The sequence below is a fragment of the Panthera leo genome, chromosome D1, assembly GCF_018350215.1.
Source record: "Panthera leo isolate Ple1 chromosome D1, P.leo_Ple1_pat1.1, whole genome shotgun sequence".
NCBI classification, from domain to species: Eukaryota; Metazoa; Chordata; class Mammalia; order Carnivora; family Felidae; genus Panthera; species Panthera leo.
Window position 1 is genome coordinate 68,556,579 of NC_056688.1, and position 19,276 is coordinate 68,575,854.

Consider the following 19,276-nt stretch of genomic DNA (forward strand, 5'->3'; position numbering starts at 1 on the left):
ATAGTCCGATTACCTAGAGCTGGTTGCGTGGGTTCACAGCTACAAGGAAGGGCTCAGGAGGAAGGAGCAATGCGTGTGGCAGTCAGCTAGCCTGTCTTGGCCATACCCACCAAAGCCTGAAAATTACCTCCCAGCTGAGTTTTTATTGGCAGATTAGCCTCTGTCCTCATCTGATAGTGCACCAAGATCTCATTACCCAGATCTTAGCATTTTGGAGTTTGATGGAAGAAAAGGAGTCCCCGGCCTAGACCAGAGACCCTGTCTGCTGTGGTGTGCCGGGCAGCACTTGTATACCTTTGGCTGCGTTCACTTTGTGTGGGAGCAGTATGGGTATAGTGGTTAAGGATATGGGCTCTGAGCTCTGACTATGGGGCTTCATGTTACACGTTCATGACTTGTGACCATGTGACCTCGGGCAACTTGCTAACTTTCCTAATTCTTTACAAAATGGAGATAATGGAGAGTCTAACAATGCCTGGGTTTGTTACAGTGATTAACTTTAATACATAGGAAGCTTTTAACACCTTGCCCAAGACTTCATAGATGCTCATTTAATGTCAACAGTTCTTACGGTCCCAAGGATTGTATATTCATTCATTCATTTAGCACATACTATGTACAGAGGGTCTTGTGCTAGGAACTGGGCATAGGGAAATAAAAAATTCACAGAAGAACTTGCTGTAATTGAGGCAAGTAAGGATGCAGTGGGAGGGAGCCAACCCATTTGGGGCTAGGGAGCTAAAATGTCTGGAGGGAAGGGGCCTTGAAGAGGAGGAGTTGGTAGGGCGAGGATTTGCTTACATCCACATGCTTAAGAACACCAAGGATGCTATATGATATATTGGACCTAATGTTTTTTGAAATGGGGAAGCTTTTTTGTCTTACAACAGGATTCTTCAAAAGGCTTCTTACCCAGTGTCCTTGAAGTTGATGTTAGCCAATGAAAAATATGCCCAGCCCTGACTTTGAGGGACAGGAGTGTCATCTCATGACACAGCCGTTATTTCCACTCATTCGAGCCCAACGGCATGTCCACCTGATCTGAGCTGATCTGGACCTGTCGCCAGGGAGCTTTTAGGGAATCTGTACACTGCTGGGAAGAATGTTCCCTGCTTTCACAGAACTGCAGTCTGCTGGCCTCACTGCTTGGGGATGGTCAGAATGCAGGAGCATTCTCTCTGGGCAATGCATGGTGGGCTCAGGGAGCAAGGACCAGGGAGCCGGGTGTTGAAGGAGATGTTACTGGTGCTGAGCATACGGGGGCAGGGGTATTGGTGGTGGTTGCCTGGGGGAAGCAGAACAAGACATAAAATTACAACTTGTCAGGACTGAGCTTCCATAGGCTTTCTGGAGTCCAATAAGATTTGGAAGGAAGAATGAGTCTAGATGACCTACCAAAAAAAAAAAAAAAAAGGTGAAAATGATTTCACTGAGCCAAATAAAAACAGCAAGATTCTTTCATTAGCCCAATGATTTCTTTTGCGTATTACATTTTAATTCAAAAGTATTTTAGAAAATTGACTTCAGCGTTAATTAGGTCACAAATTCCATACTCTGGCCTTGGACAGCTCCTACTGTTAGGTGGTGATGGTGGTTTTGTTTTGTGCATTTTATTTTTACTTTTGTGGGAAAATACATGTGACATAAAACTTACCATTTTAACCATTTTTAAATGTAGAGCTCAGTAGCACCGAATACATTAACACGGTTGTGCAGACATCCGCACCATCCACCTCCAGAACTTTTTCATCTTGCCAAATTCAAAGTCAGCACCCCTTAAACACTAACTCCGCATTCCTCTCTTCCCCCTGCCCTCTCATCCACTGTTCTGCTTTCTGTCCCTGAATCTGCTTATTCTCAGTACCCCCACTATCAGTTCTGAAATAGGATGGCCTCCTGGAACTCAAAATTGAGAGTTGACAGTTTTCCTGGGCACCCAGTATGTCACCAAGATGATTTGGGGCACACGTAGAATGGACTGTTCAGTTTTTGTTGTTAAGATGAGCCCAGTGTGTGTGTTGAGATCCACGTAATTTTGTCACCTCTTGGCCCATAAGCAGGTATGCAGGTTTCCTTCTTGTGGGTTCACGGGCAAGGCATCCTGCAGGCCAGGCTGAGATGGGCTCAAAGGCATGGCTTCTTGGGAAGGGGCCTGCCATGCTGGACCCAAGGACCTGAGATCCAGAGGGCAGAGCCATGGGGGGGAATACAGCCTTGGGGCCTTGTCCCACCCCTGTCCCTTGCTGGCTGGAATGTAAACACATTCACCAAGTTAGCCTGGTGCTTCTTGCAGGATGGCCCTTTGTTTTCGGGAAGAAAAGTACACTGCTGGTGTGGTGGAGGCCTGCAGGTACTTGCTGGCCCAAGGAAGGTACAGTCCAGAAGCCCACCTCCTGTGGCTAAGACCAATGGTCTGATCAGGGAAAGAGGCTCCTGGACTTGGAATGTGTGCATAGGAGGGGTTTATACAAGTTGTACATGCTCTTGGTAGAAAATTTGGGAAATGCAGAAAAGTATGAAGCTAAAAATAAAAATAATCTGAAAGACCATCTCCCCCCACCCCATGCGTGCACCCCCCCCCCCACACACACAATGATGTTCATGTTTAGCTTGTTTTTCTTCTTCTATAGATATTGCCTTATGGGGTTGGAATCCTATAGCGTACCTGAAACTGTATCCAGCTCTCCTCACTCTGCAGTAAGGCACAAGCATTTCCCCATGGATTAAATGTCTTCATGAATACTATTTTTAAAGAACTGCTGAATACTTTATTATTTGGTTGCACCGTAACTGATGAAACCACATCCCGTTGTTGACACCTGTGAGATCCTCAGAAGCTCTAGAACTGGATCATTTCCTGTATACGGTGGCTGCAGCAAAAGCTGGTCGTGTTAGCTCTGTCTATGTGGCCCCTATCCAGTGGGTGACTAAGAGTGTGGATTTTGAAGTGAGATGGAGTGGGGCTCCTTTCACGGCATCCCTAGTCACTGCCTATGGGATACTGGGGAGGTTACTCTGTAGTCTGTCTTGTCTTCTGTCCAACAAGGATGGTCAAATGAGATCACAGATGGAGGCATCTGGGACAGGGTCTGGTGCACTGTCAGCAGCTGAGCCACGCTGCTGTTGGTGTCCTCATGAGGCTGGTGTCAGGGGCCGGCCCAGACTCCTCATGCCCAGGCCAGAGTTCTGTCCACTCAAAGGCTTTGCTTCTCTGGAAAGGTCCTTGAAGAGAGGCTTCGTGGTTCAAGCAGAGATGTGGAGCACTGGCTGGAAATCCTTATTGAAAAATGTTTAAAATAGGTATGTGTGTACACATGTAGATATACACACATGCGTATTATACATGAACATATACACACGGGCATATACGTGCATGCATGTATATGCATACACAATGCACATATATATACACACACACCTGCATATACATATATACATGTGTCTTATACACGCACATGTACACGTGGGTATATACACACATGCATATATAAGCATACATGAATACACAATGCACATACATATATATATACACTTGTGTATATATACACTCATGCACACATGCATGTATATACACACACATACACACACAATAGGAAGCACATATGGCAGACTTACACTTGCTTTATAGAAAATCAAGATGGGGGCACCTGGGTGGCTCAGTCGGTTGAGTGTCTGACTTCATTTAGCTCAGGTCATGATGGTTTCGTGGTTTGAGCCTCACGTTGGGCTCTGTGCTGACCACTCAGAGCCTGGAGCCTGCTTCGGATTCTCTGTCTCCCTCTCTCTCTGTCTCTCTGCCCCTCCCCCACTTGCACTCTTGTCTCTCTCTGTCTCTCAAAAATAAATAAACACTAAAAAATAAAAAAATTAAGATGGATGAGTTCTGGAATGGCCCCTGGCCCCCAGGGCTCTTGTTACAGAGCAGAAACAGGAAAGAAAAATAAGGACCACCCCACCCCACAGACTTGTTGTGAGGACTCCTTAGGATAATACTGGTGAAAAAGCCTGGCCTGCCGTGGGCCTCTGGTCACATAGGTCTCTTCCTGGCATTCTGACTGGTCAGCACACAGCACACTGGTCTCTGGCCCACTGGAGCAGGGAGGGAGGTCATCCTGGGATCTGCTTCTGAGATTGCAGGAGGAAGTGGATGGAGGTGAAGACATGGGAGTGTGTGAGGTCACTTGAAGCCAGACCAATGGAGAAAACTCACTGTTGGAAAAGAGTGAGGAGAGGGCTGGGGCTGGAAGGGCAAGAGCCACATGGCCTTGGGCTCTCAGTGAGGGGGCAGCATAGAAGGTAGAGTCTGAGCTCCCCTCCCAGAGCAGTGTAGACAGAGGGCACTATCTAGACCCTTGCGGCAGGCTGGGAACTTGTTTGGGCTTTCACGGTATGTCTCTTGAATGCATTGCCATTGGCCTTTCCTATTAGGGCTTCAGATGGCCTGCGTAAGAAAAGTTGCATGTATGCGTTTAGCCTGCATGTAAGAAAGGGCTTTGACTTCCTGTGGGTGATCTCTGGGGTTAAAATAAGGAACAGAAAGAAACCTGTGGAGAGACAGGATCCATCTCCCCGGGGAATGACTGAGAAGACTTGATCCCACTGAGGCTCTCCTGGTCAGAGGAGGCAAGGGTGCAAGAGGCCGCCCCAGGAGGCAGTGTGATGTCCATCTGGGAAGGTGAGCAGGGCAAGGCTGGGACCCCTGGTTGGAAGGACATGGCAAGGACAAGGGGGCCCTTTCAGTCTCTTCCCAACTCTGAGGAATGCCCCTTTTGGTTCTAGATGGTTGTTGTAAGTCCTTGTAAGATGGAAAGCCAGGCCTCCTTGGGCCAGGTGAGAAGATGTGATCACCTGTGAACCTGGGCTCTGCAGAGATGCAGTGTATGTGGGAGACATTCCCCTGGCTTCCTCTCGCCTCAGCTCAGGTGTTGGATCCAGGTGGCTGTGACTGAGGGTCTTCTGTGTGTGACACTCGGAGCTGGGGCTCCTTATCTTCTGACCACCTGTGAGTGCGTGGGGGTGAACGGCTTCCTTTCATTGCCTCTGGAATGGAAACTGGTCCTGCGTGGGGGTCTGTTGGCCAGGTACCTAGGAGATGGTAAGTTTGAATGAGGAGCTTGACAATGTCAATGGTAAGAGGGTTTGGTTTTTAGTTTTGATTTATTTTTTCTATTTATTTAATTGAAACATAAGTTGATATATAATGCATTAGTTTCAGGTGTACAGCATAGGGATTTGACAGCTCTATATATTATGCAAGGTGCATCACAGTAAGTGTAGTTACCATCTGTTGCTGTACAAACTTATTACGGTATTACTGACTATATTCCCTGTGCTGTCTTTTTTTTTTTTTTTATCCCTGTGACTTACTTCATAACTGGAAGTGTGTACCTCTTAATCCCCTTCACCTGTTTATCCACCCCCACCCCACCCCAAGGGTTGGTATTTACCTTGAAGCATATCTTGTCTGTGAGCCTTGAGGGTGTGGTTCAGGGCTGAGCTTTTCTCCTGGGCCAAACAGCTGCTTTGTTAGAAGGTTCTGTCTGGTGTCCCTCCAGCCCTCAAGTTTTTATAGAACCCTGTCATTTATCCAACACGTGGTCATCCTTTGTGATGCCATTTGGCAGATGATGAGGCCCAGGGAAGACAGAAGGCTGGGGGTCTTAAATATGAGTGTACTAGAGAAACTCTTTGGCCAGAAGGTTTCTTCTTTCATTTGAGAGGTACTTAGGGACTCTGTGTAAACCTTGAACTTGTCCTTTAGATGCCCTGGACTGAGCCCATTACTCATGCTATCACTGGCAATCGGAAGCCCTGAGTTTTTGGTTTTTGTTTTTAATTTGTATTTATTTATTTATTTATTTATTTATTTATTTATTTATTTATTTAGAGAGTGCACGCACATGTGCATGAGGGGCAGAGAGAGGGAGAGAAATATTATTTATTTATTTATTTATTTATTTATTTATTTATTTAGAGAGTGCACGCACATGTGCATGAGGGGCAGAGAGAGGGAGAGAAAGGTTCCCAAGCAGGCTTCCTGGTGTCAGTGCAGAGCCTATCTCAGGGCTCAAACTCATGAACCATGAGATCATGACCTGAGCTGAGATCAGCAGTCAGACTCTTAACAGACTGAGCCACCCATGTGCCCCTGGAGCCCCTGAGTTTTAATTTGTAGCAGCCAGAGACAGGGAAAGGGGGTTGTTTTGTGACTTATGAAGTCACACAGGCAGAACCACAAATAAGGGACTCCAGTTGGCAAAAACCAAATTGCTTCAAGGCTATTCTTAGAAACTAAAGCATCACGTCCTGTTTCTTCCCAGAAAATGCAGAAACCTTTCATATTTCTGGGTAGTTGGTTTTATTTATATTTCATATCAAACTCTAAAAAGCAACAGCTGGGGAGTGGTTGACAAGGAAAATTTTAACAAGAGCTTTTATCCAGGATCCTCTGATTTAACTAACCCTTGATTTTCTTTTGGGGAAGGAGAAAGGGTATCCACCAAAAGAATTACACACCAGTCTCTGGAAGAAAGGGCTTGGAACGCGGACTCAAAGAGTTCTCCTAAGTCAGCCTTTCTAGTTCATTAACAGAACTACCTCATACCAAGGATGCTTTCAGTTCATTACTGAAACTTCCTTGTTCCCCAATTTATATTTGGGGAAACTTAAATCTCAGAAGTTAAAGTGAGTTGTCCAAGCCTCCATAACTACAAAGTAGATTTGAACCATATATTCTGAATTGAAAGCCCATGGCTTCTAGTTTTATAACATATATAATTCCTTGACCCGGGAAGCTAGTCCCTTCCTTCTGGTTTGATGACCTGTGCACCATTTGAAGAATAGTAATGAATGCTGGTTATCATGTAGCTGCTGGGTGCTAAATACATCACATACATGACTGAATTTCTTCCTTGCAAGCCTATGGAGTGGGTGTGATGATCTCCTCTTATAGATGAGAAAACAGGCTGAGAGATACGCTAGATCAGGTGTGCCTAGCAGGTGCGCGAGACCAGGTGCACGCCCCCATCTGCCAGACTAACCCCTCTGAGGCTCTTCCTGAGGAAACCTACCCCACGTGGGTGTTAGAGTCATTTTTAAGGTCTTTGACTTCAGTGGGAAAGCTGATTTTATAGCCTGAGACCAGACCCTTCAGACCCAGGGATGCAGGTCTAAGCCTTGTGTGAGCTGCTAAGGTACAGTCCAAGGCAGCTCTGTCTGCCGTCCTGCCAGCTCTTTCCACCTCTCTGAACCTCTCTCTAGATAGCAGTGCATTCCTGAAGCCCCTACACCCACCCTGTGCCCTCTGTACCACCTTCAGCTCTCCACTGGAGCCCTAAAATGTTCATTTCTCTTTCGGGGGGTGGGGGGAAGGAAGGGAGGCAGCTGGTGTTGGAAGGAGACAGGTTCTTCCAGTTTGTAAATTATTCTCTGGGAGTCAGGTTCAGCATCATTCTAGGCAAGGAGGAGTTGGAAACTTGGAGACTCCATCTTGCAAAAGTATTTTTCAAACCGGTACGTTCCCCAGACACAAACCTGCCCGCTGTGAGGGATGTGGCATATGTCTCCACATCGGCCGAGAGCCACCCGGGGCCAGCTCTGCCTTCACACACGTATCTCACCCTCTGCAGCAACCCTGCAAGGTGGAGACTGTCACATCTCTTACAAAAGAAGAAACTGAGGCTCAGAGCTTACGTGGCTTGTGTGAGGCCACGAGGGCAGCCAGGGGCCAAGCTGAGCTTTGGACTTGGGCTCTGATGGCCTTAAAGCCTGTAGTTTTCTCTGCACTGCCTGCCCAGCCCCAGAAAGGACTGCAAGATACTGGCTGAATTCAAGGGGTTTCGTATTTGTCCGTCCGCTGCCACATCCTTCATTCGGCGCTGGGCAGAGAAGTGGATCCAAGGATAGAGAGAAACAAAGTGTTCATTCGCTCTGAAAAGCAAAGGAGTCTTGCTGTCTGTTTAGCTGTCTTGGTGGCGAGTCTTGTACCTGGGGCAGAGCTAAAGCAGGAGGAGGCCGTGTTTATGTGAGCGGTGCCAAAATTGAGCACTGCAGATGTCACAGGAGCCGAGAGTGCATCTGGGAGGGAATCCGTGACTTAGCAGCATCTGGCAAAGCACAGGGCCAGCTCTCCACGTCTGCGGACTTGGTTGGGCTGCAGAGAACAGAGCGGCCAGGTCAGTGCTCGCAGAGGAGAGGGGCCTGGCGAGAAATGGAACTTGGCGAGGCCTGGAGTGGAATGTGCCTTCAGCTGAGCACGGTGCCAAGCACGTTGGAGGCTCCTGGGGCAGAGTGGGGGTGGGGGTGGGGTCCCATGCTGTTGTCAGTGCCCTCTTGGCTGGCAGTGTCTGGGTGTCTGCCCCCGGCAGGCTGCCCCCTACAAGTGGTGCCCGCCAGGCTGCTGTACAGCCTTCTCGCGTGTGCTTCTGTCTCCCTGTGCTCTCCCAGCTGCTTTGGTCCTCGCTGCCTCCCTCTCCTGTGCCTCCCCACCATCTCCTCTTCCCAGAGACTCCTCTCAGCCCGCTGCTCTGTCTCTGCACCTCACAGCCCGTGGGAGGAGCAGGCCCCCTCCATGATCTGCCCTGGATGCCCCTACCCCTTGTCACGAGTTCTGAACTCCGGACACCTTGACCTTGCTGTCATTCTGCAGCTGTACTGGCTCTTTCCAAATTCAAGCCTGTATGGTATTTCCTTTGCCTGAGAGCATCTACTCCCTGGTCTTCTAATGAAATTCACTTTGTTCCTAAACTTGTAGCATCTTGGACATTTTGCCCCCATGGCTCCTCTGGCTACCTCTAGGCTCCGTTGGACACCTCCTGATCTGGCTTCCATGCACTGAGTTCATATTCTAAGACCACTTGCCTATTGTCTTATAACCAACTCTTTATGCACCTGTCTTCCTCACTAGGCCCCATCTCTGCATCCCTAGCACCTAGGGCAACCCATGGCTTCTGCTTAGGCACCAATAATTGTTGCTGAATGAATGAGTAAAGGATTAAGGAAGAAGACAAACACCATTCTCTGCTTTTAATATTATAAGGCCAGCCCACAATCCACATGCACCCACAATGGCATTTCTGTCTAGAGTGGGAAGCCGCCCAGCCCAAGGGCCTTGTCTGTGTGTTTGCCGACCTCCTCCTGCCAGGCCTCTGTCTGGGGGACCTTGGTATGCTGTATTCTCTTGTTTACAGACCCTCTCGAGCCCTCGTGACAGCTGGGCCGGCCCTAGTTCCTCGACGCTTGTCATCTTGCACTAGCTTTGGATTCTGGAAAAACAGCTATTGCTTTGGAAAATCAGCCCTAACTTATTTTTGTTCCTTTGAAACTTAAATGACTTTCCAAAGAAATGCCTGAGGTTAGAGTGGTGCACAGGGAAAGGCTGATGGCCAAAACCCCGGCGAGCTATTTTCGTGATGTGAATGAATACCCATCGCGTTTTTCCTTCAATCAGCCTATGCACTTGTTCCAAACAGCTCACAGCTTGGGCTCACAAAGCACAGACTCCTTTTGTCCATCGGGAGGAGACCCACATGTATCTGTGACTTTCTGTATGTCTGACCCAGGTGGATCCCATGCTTCCAGCAGGTACTGGCAGTAGAGAGAAATTTTGAGAAGTTGCTGTCTGTCACCTATGTAGGGGAAAGACCTCTGGTGACTAAACGAAGGAAGACTTTAAAGTTTGGTGTCTAAGGACAGGTGGGAAGGTCATGAAATCTAGGGAGGCGTGTGCTTTGAATTTTTTGGTCTGTGCACTAATGTCATGTGGCTAGATTACAGTAATATTAGTCATCTAATTTGCAGCACCACGAACTAGATGTTTTTGGTGGTGCTAGCTAAATCTGTTGTGCTTTTCTGCCCCCCCCCCCCCTTTACCAGTTATTATTTCTAGAACTACAGTATCTGGCTCATAGCAAGATCGACCAGGTAATGCTGACATCAGCCAGGGTGTATCTTTGAACAGTCTGTATGTATTTCTTTTTAGCCAGTGAGGGGAGTGGGGTGTTGGTGGGGAGGCAGAGATTGCCAGCAAGACAGGATTGCCAAGTCAGAAGATATGATTGTATGTCTTCTATAGATGATTTATGTTTAGCACTCATTATTACGCTTAGGGTGTTTAACATCTTAAAGGAATTTTATTTTTCGCTCTCGGCACCCATCCCCCCTACCCTGTCCTCATTGCCACGGAGCTCACCTCTGCCTCCACCTACCTTTGCAGGTGTGACGCTTCTCCAGGTACTTGATGGTGTTCTCCTGCATCCTCTCCTCACCACTGCTCTACACGGCTCCTAAAACATGGGGGAAAACGAGGACGAGAAGCAGACCCAGGCCGGGCAGGTTTTCGAGAACTTTGTCCAGGCTTCCACGTGCAAAGGCACCCTCCAGGCCTTCAACATCCTCACGCGACACCTGGACCTAGACCCTCTGGACCACAGAAACTTTTATTCCAAGCTCAAGTCCAAGGTGACCACCTGGAAGGCCAAAGCCCTGTGGTACAAATTGGACAAGCGTGGATCCCACAAAGAGTATAAGCGAGGGAAGTCTTGTATGAACACCAAGGTAAGGAAACACCCTGGGCGGACATCTCTTACCCGAGTGGGGTGTGTGGGTTGGCTCGTTGGGAGGTCAGGAAGCTGTTGCCGTCTTGCCATCCTGAGGTTCCTAAGAGGCATGGGTGTGTATTCTCAGTTTGCTCAGTTCAAGGTTTCTTTTGTACCTGCACAGCTTATCCTGGGTGGGAGCTCGTGTCTTACCATGGTGGCCTCAGCTACTCTTCTTGTGCCCTCTCCAAAGCAGACGGAATAAAGGCATGCCTGGCATTATCCTCCTTCTACTATTACCATTTCCACTACTACTTTTAGTAGTTACTATTTATTGAGCAACTTTTTTGTGCCGGGCACTTTATAAACGTGGTCTCAATGAACACTACATGGTCCTTTGGGTCATTTTAGAGCTATGGAAACCAAGAGTCCATTATCTTCCCCAAGATCACACAACAAGAAGGCAATCTTGGTCTGTCTGATTCTAGAGATTGTGTCCTAAATTCCACTCCCCTGGGAGCCAACATTGTAGAAAGATCCCTTGACTTTAATTGGCTAAGAAATAGGTCTTTGGTCCTTACTGCCTTTTCCTCCCTCTCTCTTTCTCTACTGCCTCCCTGCCCTCTTCCCCAGGATGCATTTCTGTGCTCAGGATCTCACATGCAGTTAACCCTCCACAGCTGGTTACTTCCCCCATTGTTTTGCCATAGGCAACCTCGGTGAACATGGCCTAGGAAGCGCATCACCTCTCTTCTAGCACCGCAGTGCCCATTGCCGAATGGGCAGCCGGAAGTCATGACTTCCCGGCTGGCCCCTGGGGGCTGTCAGCCCCGGGCAGTGGTCCAGGCCGTATGTTTGGGTTAAAAGTGAGCGTGCTGAATTTAGACCTCACAGGAGGTGGTTCAGCCAGAGCCCTTGGAATTTTAGTCGGTGCCAATCCCAGACAAGAGGATTGAACTCTCCATGGCGATCAGGACTGTTGTGTTTTTGTTTTGGTGATGAGGAGCTGTTGAGTGTACCGTGGGAGATGGCTGCTTTCTCCTGTCCCTGGGGACATGGCTGCCAGAGCTCCTCCAGGTCTGGGGCGCACTGACTTTATGGGGCATAAGAAGAGCATTGCACCAGGCCAGCACTCCAGCCCAGAGCTCTCGCCATCCAGGTGGTGTCTGCCCGTAACCCGCCAAGCTTCAGCCCTGTGCAGAGGAGATGAAAGCTTTAAAGAAAAACGAGAGCAAGGGGTGTAACTGGTATCCGAGGCAGCACCCGGGCCTAGCTGCTGTAACTTCATGGCTCTGGGAGGCTCTTCAGACACAGAGAGGGGGGAACTGTTTGTTTTCAAAGCATCACCCTTTTCAGTAGGTACATTTGGCGGCGTTCTTTTAGAAAGGTCCCAGAGAGGCCAGGTGACCGAGCTGCAAGATGTTTTCTCAGGGAGATTTTTAGAGGCCTTATTTTATTAGGAAATGCGGTGGCCTCATGCACTCACGAGTTTCTAGCTGTTGAGGGGACTCTCTTGGAGATCTGAAGACAGACCTTCAGACGGAGTGAGCCAGCAGGGGGATGGGATGGAGACTTGACCGCCAGGATGTTGGGCATTTTTCAGAAATCACCGGTCGGTTGCCTAGCCTGTCTGGCCGGCCCCTATTTTACAAGGTTTGATGGGTGGAACGAGAAGAGTCCTTGTGGACTCTTGTGGTTGGCAGGTCACCCCTGGGGCCTGAGGTACAAAGGGAAAGCACTAACATCTGTAGTCAGTGATGCTGGGTGAGAGTGTATCTTGCTCAGAATTTTATACCTTGTGGGAGGAGGAACACAGACATTTCAGATGTGTGGTAGCCAGATGACCTAGATCCTTAAGTGTGGAAGACACATTTGAAAATGTGCTCTAGGGGCACCTGGGCAGCTCAGTGGGTTGACTGTCCGACGTTGGCTCAGGTCATGATCTCACGGTTTGTGGGTTCGAGCCCTGCATCGGGCTCTGTGCTGACAGCTCAGAGCCTGGAGCCCGCTTCGGATTCTGTGTCTCCCTGTCTCTCTGGCCCTCCCCCACCCGTTCTCTCTCTCTTTCTCTCAAAAATAAACATTAAAAATTTTTTTTGAATTATATAAAAAAAAAAAGAAAGAAAATGTGCTCTAAGTATGGCTGTGACTGTGTGAGGTCACTTGAGCTGCACACTTCAGAAACCCAACTCAAATCTAAACAAAAAGGGAAATCATTAACTTGTATAAACAGGGAGGTCCAGACACTCAAAGTCTTTCCCATCCTCTGTCCTTCCATGTATCCCTTGGATGTTTTGCTCTATGTTGGTTCCATTCTTCCCTCCTGCAAACACATTTTCTCCATGTTGGTGGCCTGTACTTCATATCTTTATAGGTGTGTGACCCAAAGACTAGATTCTCTGTCCTCCTGCCTAATGCTGATTACAATCTCAGGGAAGGATTCTGATTGGCCCATCTCTGGACCAATTATTGTGCCCAAACTGAGGGAAACGGCTACTGTCTTTGGTGGCCCTTTCAAGCATCACATGATTGATATGAGGGAGGAGCAGGTTCCCAAGGTCATAGAGGTGTGAGACAGATAAATAACAGGTGTCTTCTGTGGTGAATATTTATTTGCATTCCGGTCATGGTATAGTCTCTCTCCGTACTGGGTTCATGTGGATGGGTAATGCCCTGCTCTAAGAGCATAGAGTTTATATCCTCCTTGTTGTGAGTCAAACAAAACACAGAACGTGGCTCCTCCCTCTCCTGACATGAACAGACACTGTCTCGCTCACACACCCCACTTAGGTATCCTTGGGTGTAGTGGTTTATGCTGAGCATCAGCCGGACAAGAAATGCTGGGTATTAGCATGCACATGGGTGATCATTAATGCTGAGCCGTAGAACACAGCTGTGTCAGGTACCAGGCATACAGCCAAGCTCCTGGTCAGGACACAATTAGAGTAGAAATTCATGAAATTTAGCCAGAAGCCCCACCTTTCCACGGATGTGGACACATCTGAGCACCATCTGGAGTGGATCTGGGCTTCAGCATTTCACAAGCTTTTATCAGCAGCTACCACGTGTTCAGCATTGTGCTGCTGTCTCTATTCCAGCAGTGAGTGGTGTGTGTGTGTGTGTGTGTGTGTGTGTGTGTGTGTGTGTGTGTGTTGGCAGTGGTGGTTGGGGGAGATGGACCAGGATCTGTTTGGAGAAGAAAGTCTCTGGTGGAGTTGCCAGGAGACCGGGAGAAAATCAGACAGAGTTGTTAGAGCAGTGGCTTTAATCTAACTTGCACAATCTCACTTGGGATCATTGTTTATTATTGATGATTAGTTATGAGGGTTTTGTCAGGCACTTAATCATTCTTTCTCTGGGTGTGACTTGTTTGGATAAGGATAGAGTGAACCAAGGATTGAGCCGAATTAACTCTTTTTGGACTATTATTGGCTCTGCATTATGGCAGGACCCAGATCAAATGTCACGTCCACCTATGGAATGTTCCTGGGGAAAATAGCCCGGGAGGGAAAAAAAATACAAAGTTTAGTATGGGAATTGCCATCATTGCAAAATTGTTGAGTCTGGTCTTTTATTTTATATGTACCCAATACCAGAAGGGACTTGAGAGAATGTTGTGTACAATCTCTACATTTGACAGGTGACATACACGGGGACTCAGGATCCTGAAGTTATTTATGTGAAGCTAGCAGGTGGCATTGACAGGATTTGGGTGCTGTTGATTGGTTTTGCTCAAATATTCTTTGGTTCATTCACTTGATCTTGGCCAAAAGGCTGAGAAGCGATTCTTCTTTTGTTCATTCATTCAGCAGGTATTTCGAGTGCCCTGTGTCTTACTAGGCACCTGACAGGAGAGATGGCTTGAAAGGTAAATAAGAGGTGGCTCTGAGTGGTTCAGGAGATAGAAACATAATTATGTCTATGTTTCTTAACTTACTTAGTCATTCACAAGGTGAATAATGATTGAGTAGCTACTGTGTGCCAGGCACTCATCTAGGTACCAGTCAGCCACTAAATAGCTCTGTGGCCTTGGGAAGGTTACCTAAATCCCCGATCCTCAGTGGTATTCTCTGTAAAATGAGGATAAGAATGGTCCCTCTCTCATGGAGTTGCAGTGAGGATTAAATAAGACAGTCTTTGTGAAGTATTCAGAATGCTGCGTAGTACATCATAAGTGATCGGCAAGTGTTGAGCCATTATTTTCAGTGCTTTCCTAAGTGTATGAGACAGGTGTGAACGCTGTTCTGCAAGAATACAGAAAAGCAATGAGTAAGTATGACTGGAGCAGTCTGGGAATGCTTCCTGGAAGAGAAGGTGTGATTTGGAGCTTGACATCGGAGTAGAAGTTTGCCTTGCTGAGCTGAGGGATCACAAGGCAGAGAGCTGTATTCCCGGAAGACTATGTTGCTGTGTAACAGGAACGAAGGAGTGGATGAGGAATGGGGAGAGGGGAGGGGGTGAGGGCCAGAGAAAGCAGAATTGATGGATGCAGGGGCAGGCCAGAAAGAACGGCCTCCTGGGGCCAGGACGTGAGGAGAGGGTCTCGCAGTCAGAGGACCTGGGGGACCATTGAGGATGGGCTCCAGATTCCCAATCCAGGGTTCCTCCTACCACCCTCCCTGGGGTTGCTCAGTAATCACAGATAACCAAGGCAGACCAGAAGGCATTTGTACATCACCGCCATCAAAACATGCTTGCAGGAAATGACTCATGGGCTCTTGTCACCAGCAGGAATGGGGCCAGCCTGTAAAATGAACACTGTTGGGTTATCTGGTGAGAAGGAAATGTCCGTATTTGGGGAACATCCAGCAGGGTCACCCCATACCTTTTGTCCCTCACTGTGACCCTTGCCCATCTCTGCCTCTGCAGTGGCTCCCCAGTGGGTGGCCCGGGCCTGGGTGATGCAACTGGTTCCCAAGCTTCATAAGCAGAGCATGGCAGGAGGCAGGGAGGTAGGGCAGGAAGGGTGAAGCTAGGAGGGAAGGCTGCTATCTCCTGGCCGAGATAAGGCTATCTGACATTCCGGACCTCTGAAATCACCCACCACGGCCCTCGAAGCTGGGCTCTGCTGCACTGGCTGGGGCACGTCAGGTTCCAGTTTGCCTAATATGGACAGCTGCAGGCATAGCCAGCCGACAGAGCAGGAGATGGTCTCTGCGGGGTGAGACTCTGTCGGTGACCTCCGGATTTGTCCTCTTACCTGGAATGGCCTCCTGGCACTGGTTAGACACGTTTTTAAGCCTGGGTTACAATGGGCTTGGGTTAGTTCCTGTGCTTGTCACCTCTGCTCCACACGGAGGTTGCAGGCTCAGCATGAGAGCATGCGCTGGACATTCTATATGAGCTTCAGTGACTCCAATCCTCCAAATATTAAACCGAGATAAAAAGCTCTCTTTTTTGGCTGTCTTCGTGGGAAGTGGTTAATTTGGGTTCACTGTGGTTCATTTTTATAAGTACACTTATAAAGACTTCTTTGTCTTTTTAAGGGAAAAAGAACGAATTAGTTTTCTTTAAAAAAAAGAAGTGTGTGCTTATGATTTTAAAAAAATTCAAGCAGGACAAGAACATGTACTAGGTGTATGAAATGTATCTTTTCCCCACGACCCCAGGTCCCAACCATAGAGGCCACCACCATTTCCACGTGCTCTTGCTGACGGTCTACATGGGTACGCATGGCTGCGTGCATGCATTATGGATGTGTACATCCCCCCACTCCTGACTTTTTATGGAAAAACGTTTTGGTTTTTTGTTTTGTTTTGGTTTTTTGTTTTTTGGGGGGTTTTGTTGTTGTTTTTTTACATATTGTGCATCTTTCTTTTTTCACTCAAATCTATCTTGGAGATTGTTTTATATCAGTATGTGGGGCTCTCATCCTTTTATTATTTTCAGGGTTTTTTATGGCTTCCCGTTTCACAATTTATTTTACTGCTTCGCTCGTTCAGAGTCTATTGCCATCCTAAATGGTGGTGCAGTACATTTCCGCACAGACTTTATATATACGTGAGAGCATGTCTGGGATAGTTGTGAGGATTTCTGAGCCCAAGGGTGTGTGCATCGCATTGGAAATATTATAGGCATTGTTGTGTTCTCCCTGGACCTTCTTTTGGGGGAAGCTCCCCACCAGTGGGGCCAAGAAGAGCCCATCTCTGAAAGGGGGCTGCCACAGCAGGATATTGCCTACTTGGATCTCTTTGGCCTTGCTGAGTGGGCATTGGGATGGACACCCCTTGAGTCCTGGAGTCTGGGCGGGGTGGCCTCGAACAGAGCAGTCCAGTAGCAATAAGACAGGGATGGCTGACACCTCTGAAGCCATCTCAGTCACAGCCAAAACAACTGAATTGCTATTGTTATTGCCCAACGTCTGCATAGTGCTTTACAGTTGCAAATATAGTTGTGTATACATGGTTTCTTTAACAGGTTTGCTTTATCAGTGAAGGTGAATGCTCTTTAAAAGGGGAACAACTACAAGTGTGTATTTTTCTCTTCGAATTTCATCAAATAATGGGAACTTGTAGAGCCATGGCCCACAGAAGATCTGCATGGCTTGTGCTGAACATGGACCCCTTCCTGGCCTAGCTAACTTGTTCTCTGTGTGATCCAGTTTAAGCAAGCATCACCTTCTTCAGGGAGCCCTCCCTGAGTTCTTCTCTACTTCCCCTTCTCTTATTCCATCTTCAGTCTGGGTTTTGTGCCCACTGGGGACTCCCAGACTCTGGTCCTACCAGATCTTGCTGATTGGTGTCTCCCCACCTTGTTTTTTTTTTGTGTCTCTTTCTCACTGTGGGCTCCTTGGGGACAGAGACATGCCTGGCTCATCCCCAGGTCTCAAGCACCCAGTTGGTTTTTAAACCAGGTATCAGTAGAGTGATGGTGGCTATATTCTCTGATTCTCTAGGCGGCTGTTGTCTAATAGAAATATGATGCAAGCCACATGTAATTTAAAATTTTCTAGTAGCGACATTTAAAAAGCACCCAAAGTGGTGAAATTGATTGTAATAATATGTTTTATTTAATGTATCTACAATATTATTTCAACCTGTAGTCAATATAAAAAAATACTACTGAGATATTTTACATTTGTTTTTTTTAATTAAATCTCTGAAATCCCATATGTATTTTACAGCTCATCTCAGTTCAGACTAGCCACATTTCAAATGTTCAATAGTCACATGTGACTAGTGGCTGTTAAATTGTATACAGCACTCAATGTTCCATCATACTTGTCACCTTGTAGAAGCAACGTGGCTGCTGCAGTTCCAGCCACCACATCTGCTTCCAAGACAGGAGGAAGGTAGAAGGTGCTGCCCTAGCTACAAACATTGCATTATCACGTGTTTCCAGAAACCTCATTAAACTATGAGATCCATGGGGGCAGGAGTTGTTGTCTACACTTTGCTGATTCTCCAGCACCTGGCAAATGGTAGGTATTTGTCACAGGTTAGATCTTCAAAACCAGATGCTTAGAAGATGTTTGGAGTATAATGTGTTCATTAGCAATCAACAGTTGTGAAAGCAATGGGAGAGGAAGTACCATTGGACAGAAGAAGACTGTACAAAGAGAACCAAATGCCTGCAGGTTCAAGCAGTTGGGTTATTTCCTACTTGGCATTTCAGCAGGTGAATTCTTCAAAAGACAAGGTAGGAGGCCACACAGACCTCAGGGTTACAGAGTGGTCAGTTATGAGCTTCCAGTTCTCTCTATAGCATGTTGAACCTATATGAATACAAACAGTATACTATATAACATATAGTTACAAGAGTGCAGAGTTAAGGACGGTAAGTTGTAAATATAATAACATATACATGTATTCTTTTGTATATCACATATTACATAAAAACTCTTCACCTTAAACTTCAATGCAGCTTTTTGGGAAGAAAACCCAGATATGTTCCAACTTCAGAGCCTGCTCAGAGCCTTCAGCTATATGTAACATATTTTACTTGCCACCTGACGTGCTCCCCACCTCCTCTTATGCATCATAGTCTTAAGAGATATAAATACAGCTTTGCAAGCTGTCACCAAACATTTGTCCATGGGAGTTCAGCAGTGGGAAGATTTTTTTATTCTTGCATCCTTTCTCTAGGAGAGAGCTGTCTAAATCTGAGGAGCATACATGGGAAAATTCCTTTCTGTCCAAATCCACAGAATAAGCCGGGGAAGTTTCCTTTACCCCTTCACCCAAGGAGCTAGCGTGTCAGTGTTCACAACTGTTTATTGATTTCTATAGCTTTAAGAAAGTGATCTCTTCATTTACTTTTCCCCCACCCCATTCCTCATGGCTTTTTTTAAATTGTGGATATGCATGAAATTTGCTGTTTTAACCATTTTAAGTGTATAATTCAGTGACATTAATTACATTCACAGTATTATAGAACCATCACCATTTTCCATTTCCAAAATTTTTCTTCACCCCAAACAGAAACTCTGTACCCATTAAGTGATAACTCTTTTGTCCCCTCTCCCCCTGGCCCTGGTAACCTCTGACCTACTTTCTGTCTCTATAAAATGTCCTATTCTAGGTATATCAGATAAGTGGAATCATATAATATTTGTTTTTATGTGTCTGGCCCTTATCTCACTTAGCATAATGTTTCAAGGTTCACCCACGTGGTAGAATCCATTCCTCTTTTTCTCCAACCTTAATAATATATTTTATTTAACCCAATGTATCAAAAATATTACCATTTCAACATGTAATTACTGTAAAAACCATGAGTAAAATATTTTACACTTTTTAAAC

General features: G+C 46.9%; 1 protein-coding gene across 4 annotated transcripts in view; it reads left to right on the forward strand.

Moving 5' to 3' along the window:
• The window catches only part of MICAL2 (microtubule associated monooxygenase, calponin and LIM domain containing 2), a 220,837-nt gene that overhangs the window by 39,351 nt on the left and 162,210 nt on the right, over nucleotides 1-19,276 (forward strand). For all 4 annotated transcript variants that reach the window (XM_042906713.1, XM_042906712.1, XM_042906710.1 and 1 more), the window contains exon 3: nucleotides 10,214-10,554. In XM_042906713.1, coding sequence (XP_042762647.1) covers nucleotides 10,291-10,554 — 264 coding nt within the window. In that variant the 5' untranslated portion in view covers nucleotides 10,214-10,290. The remainder of the gene's footprint in view (nucleotides 1-10,213; nucleotides 10,555-19,276) is intronic.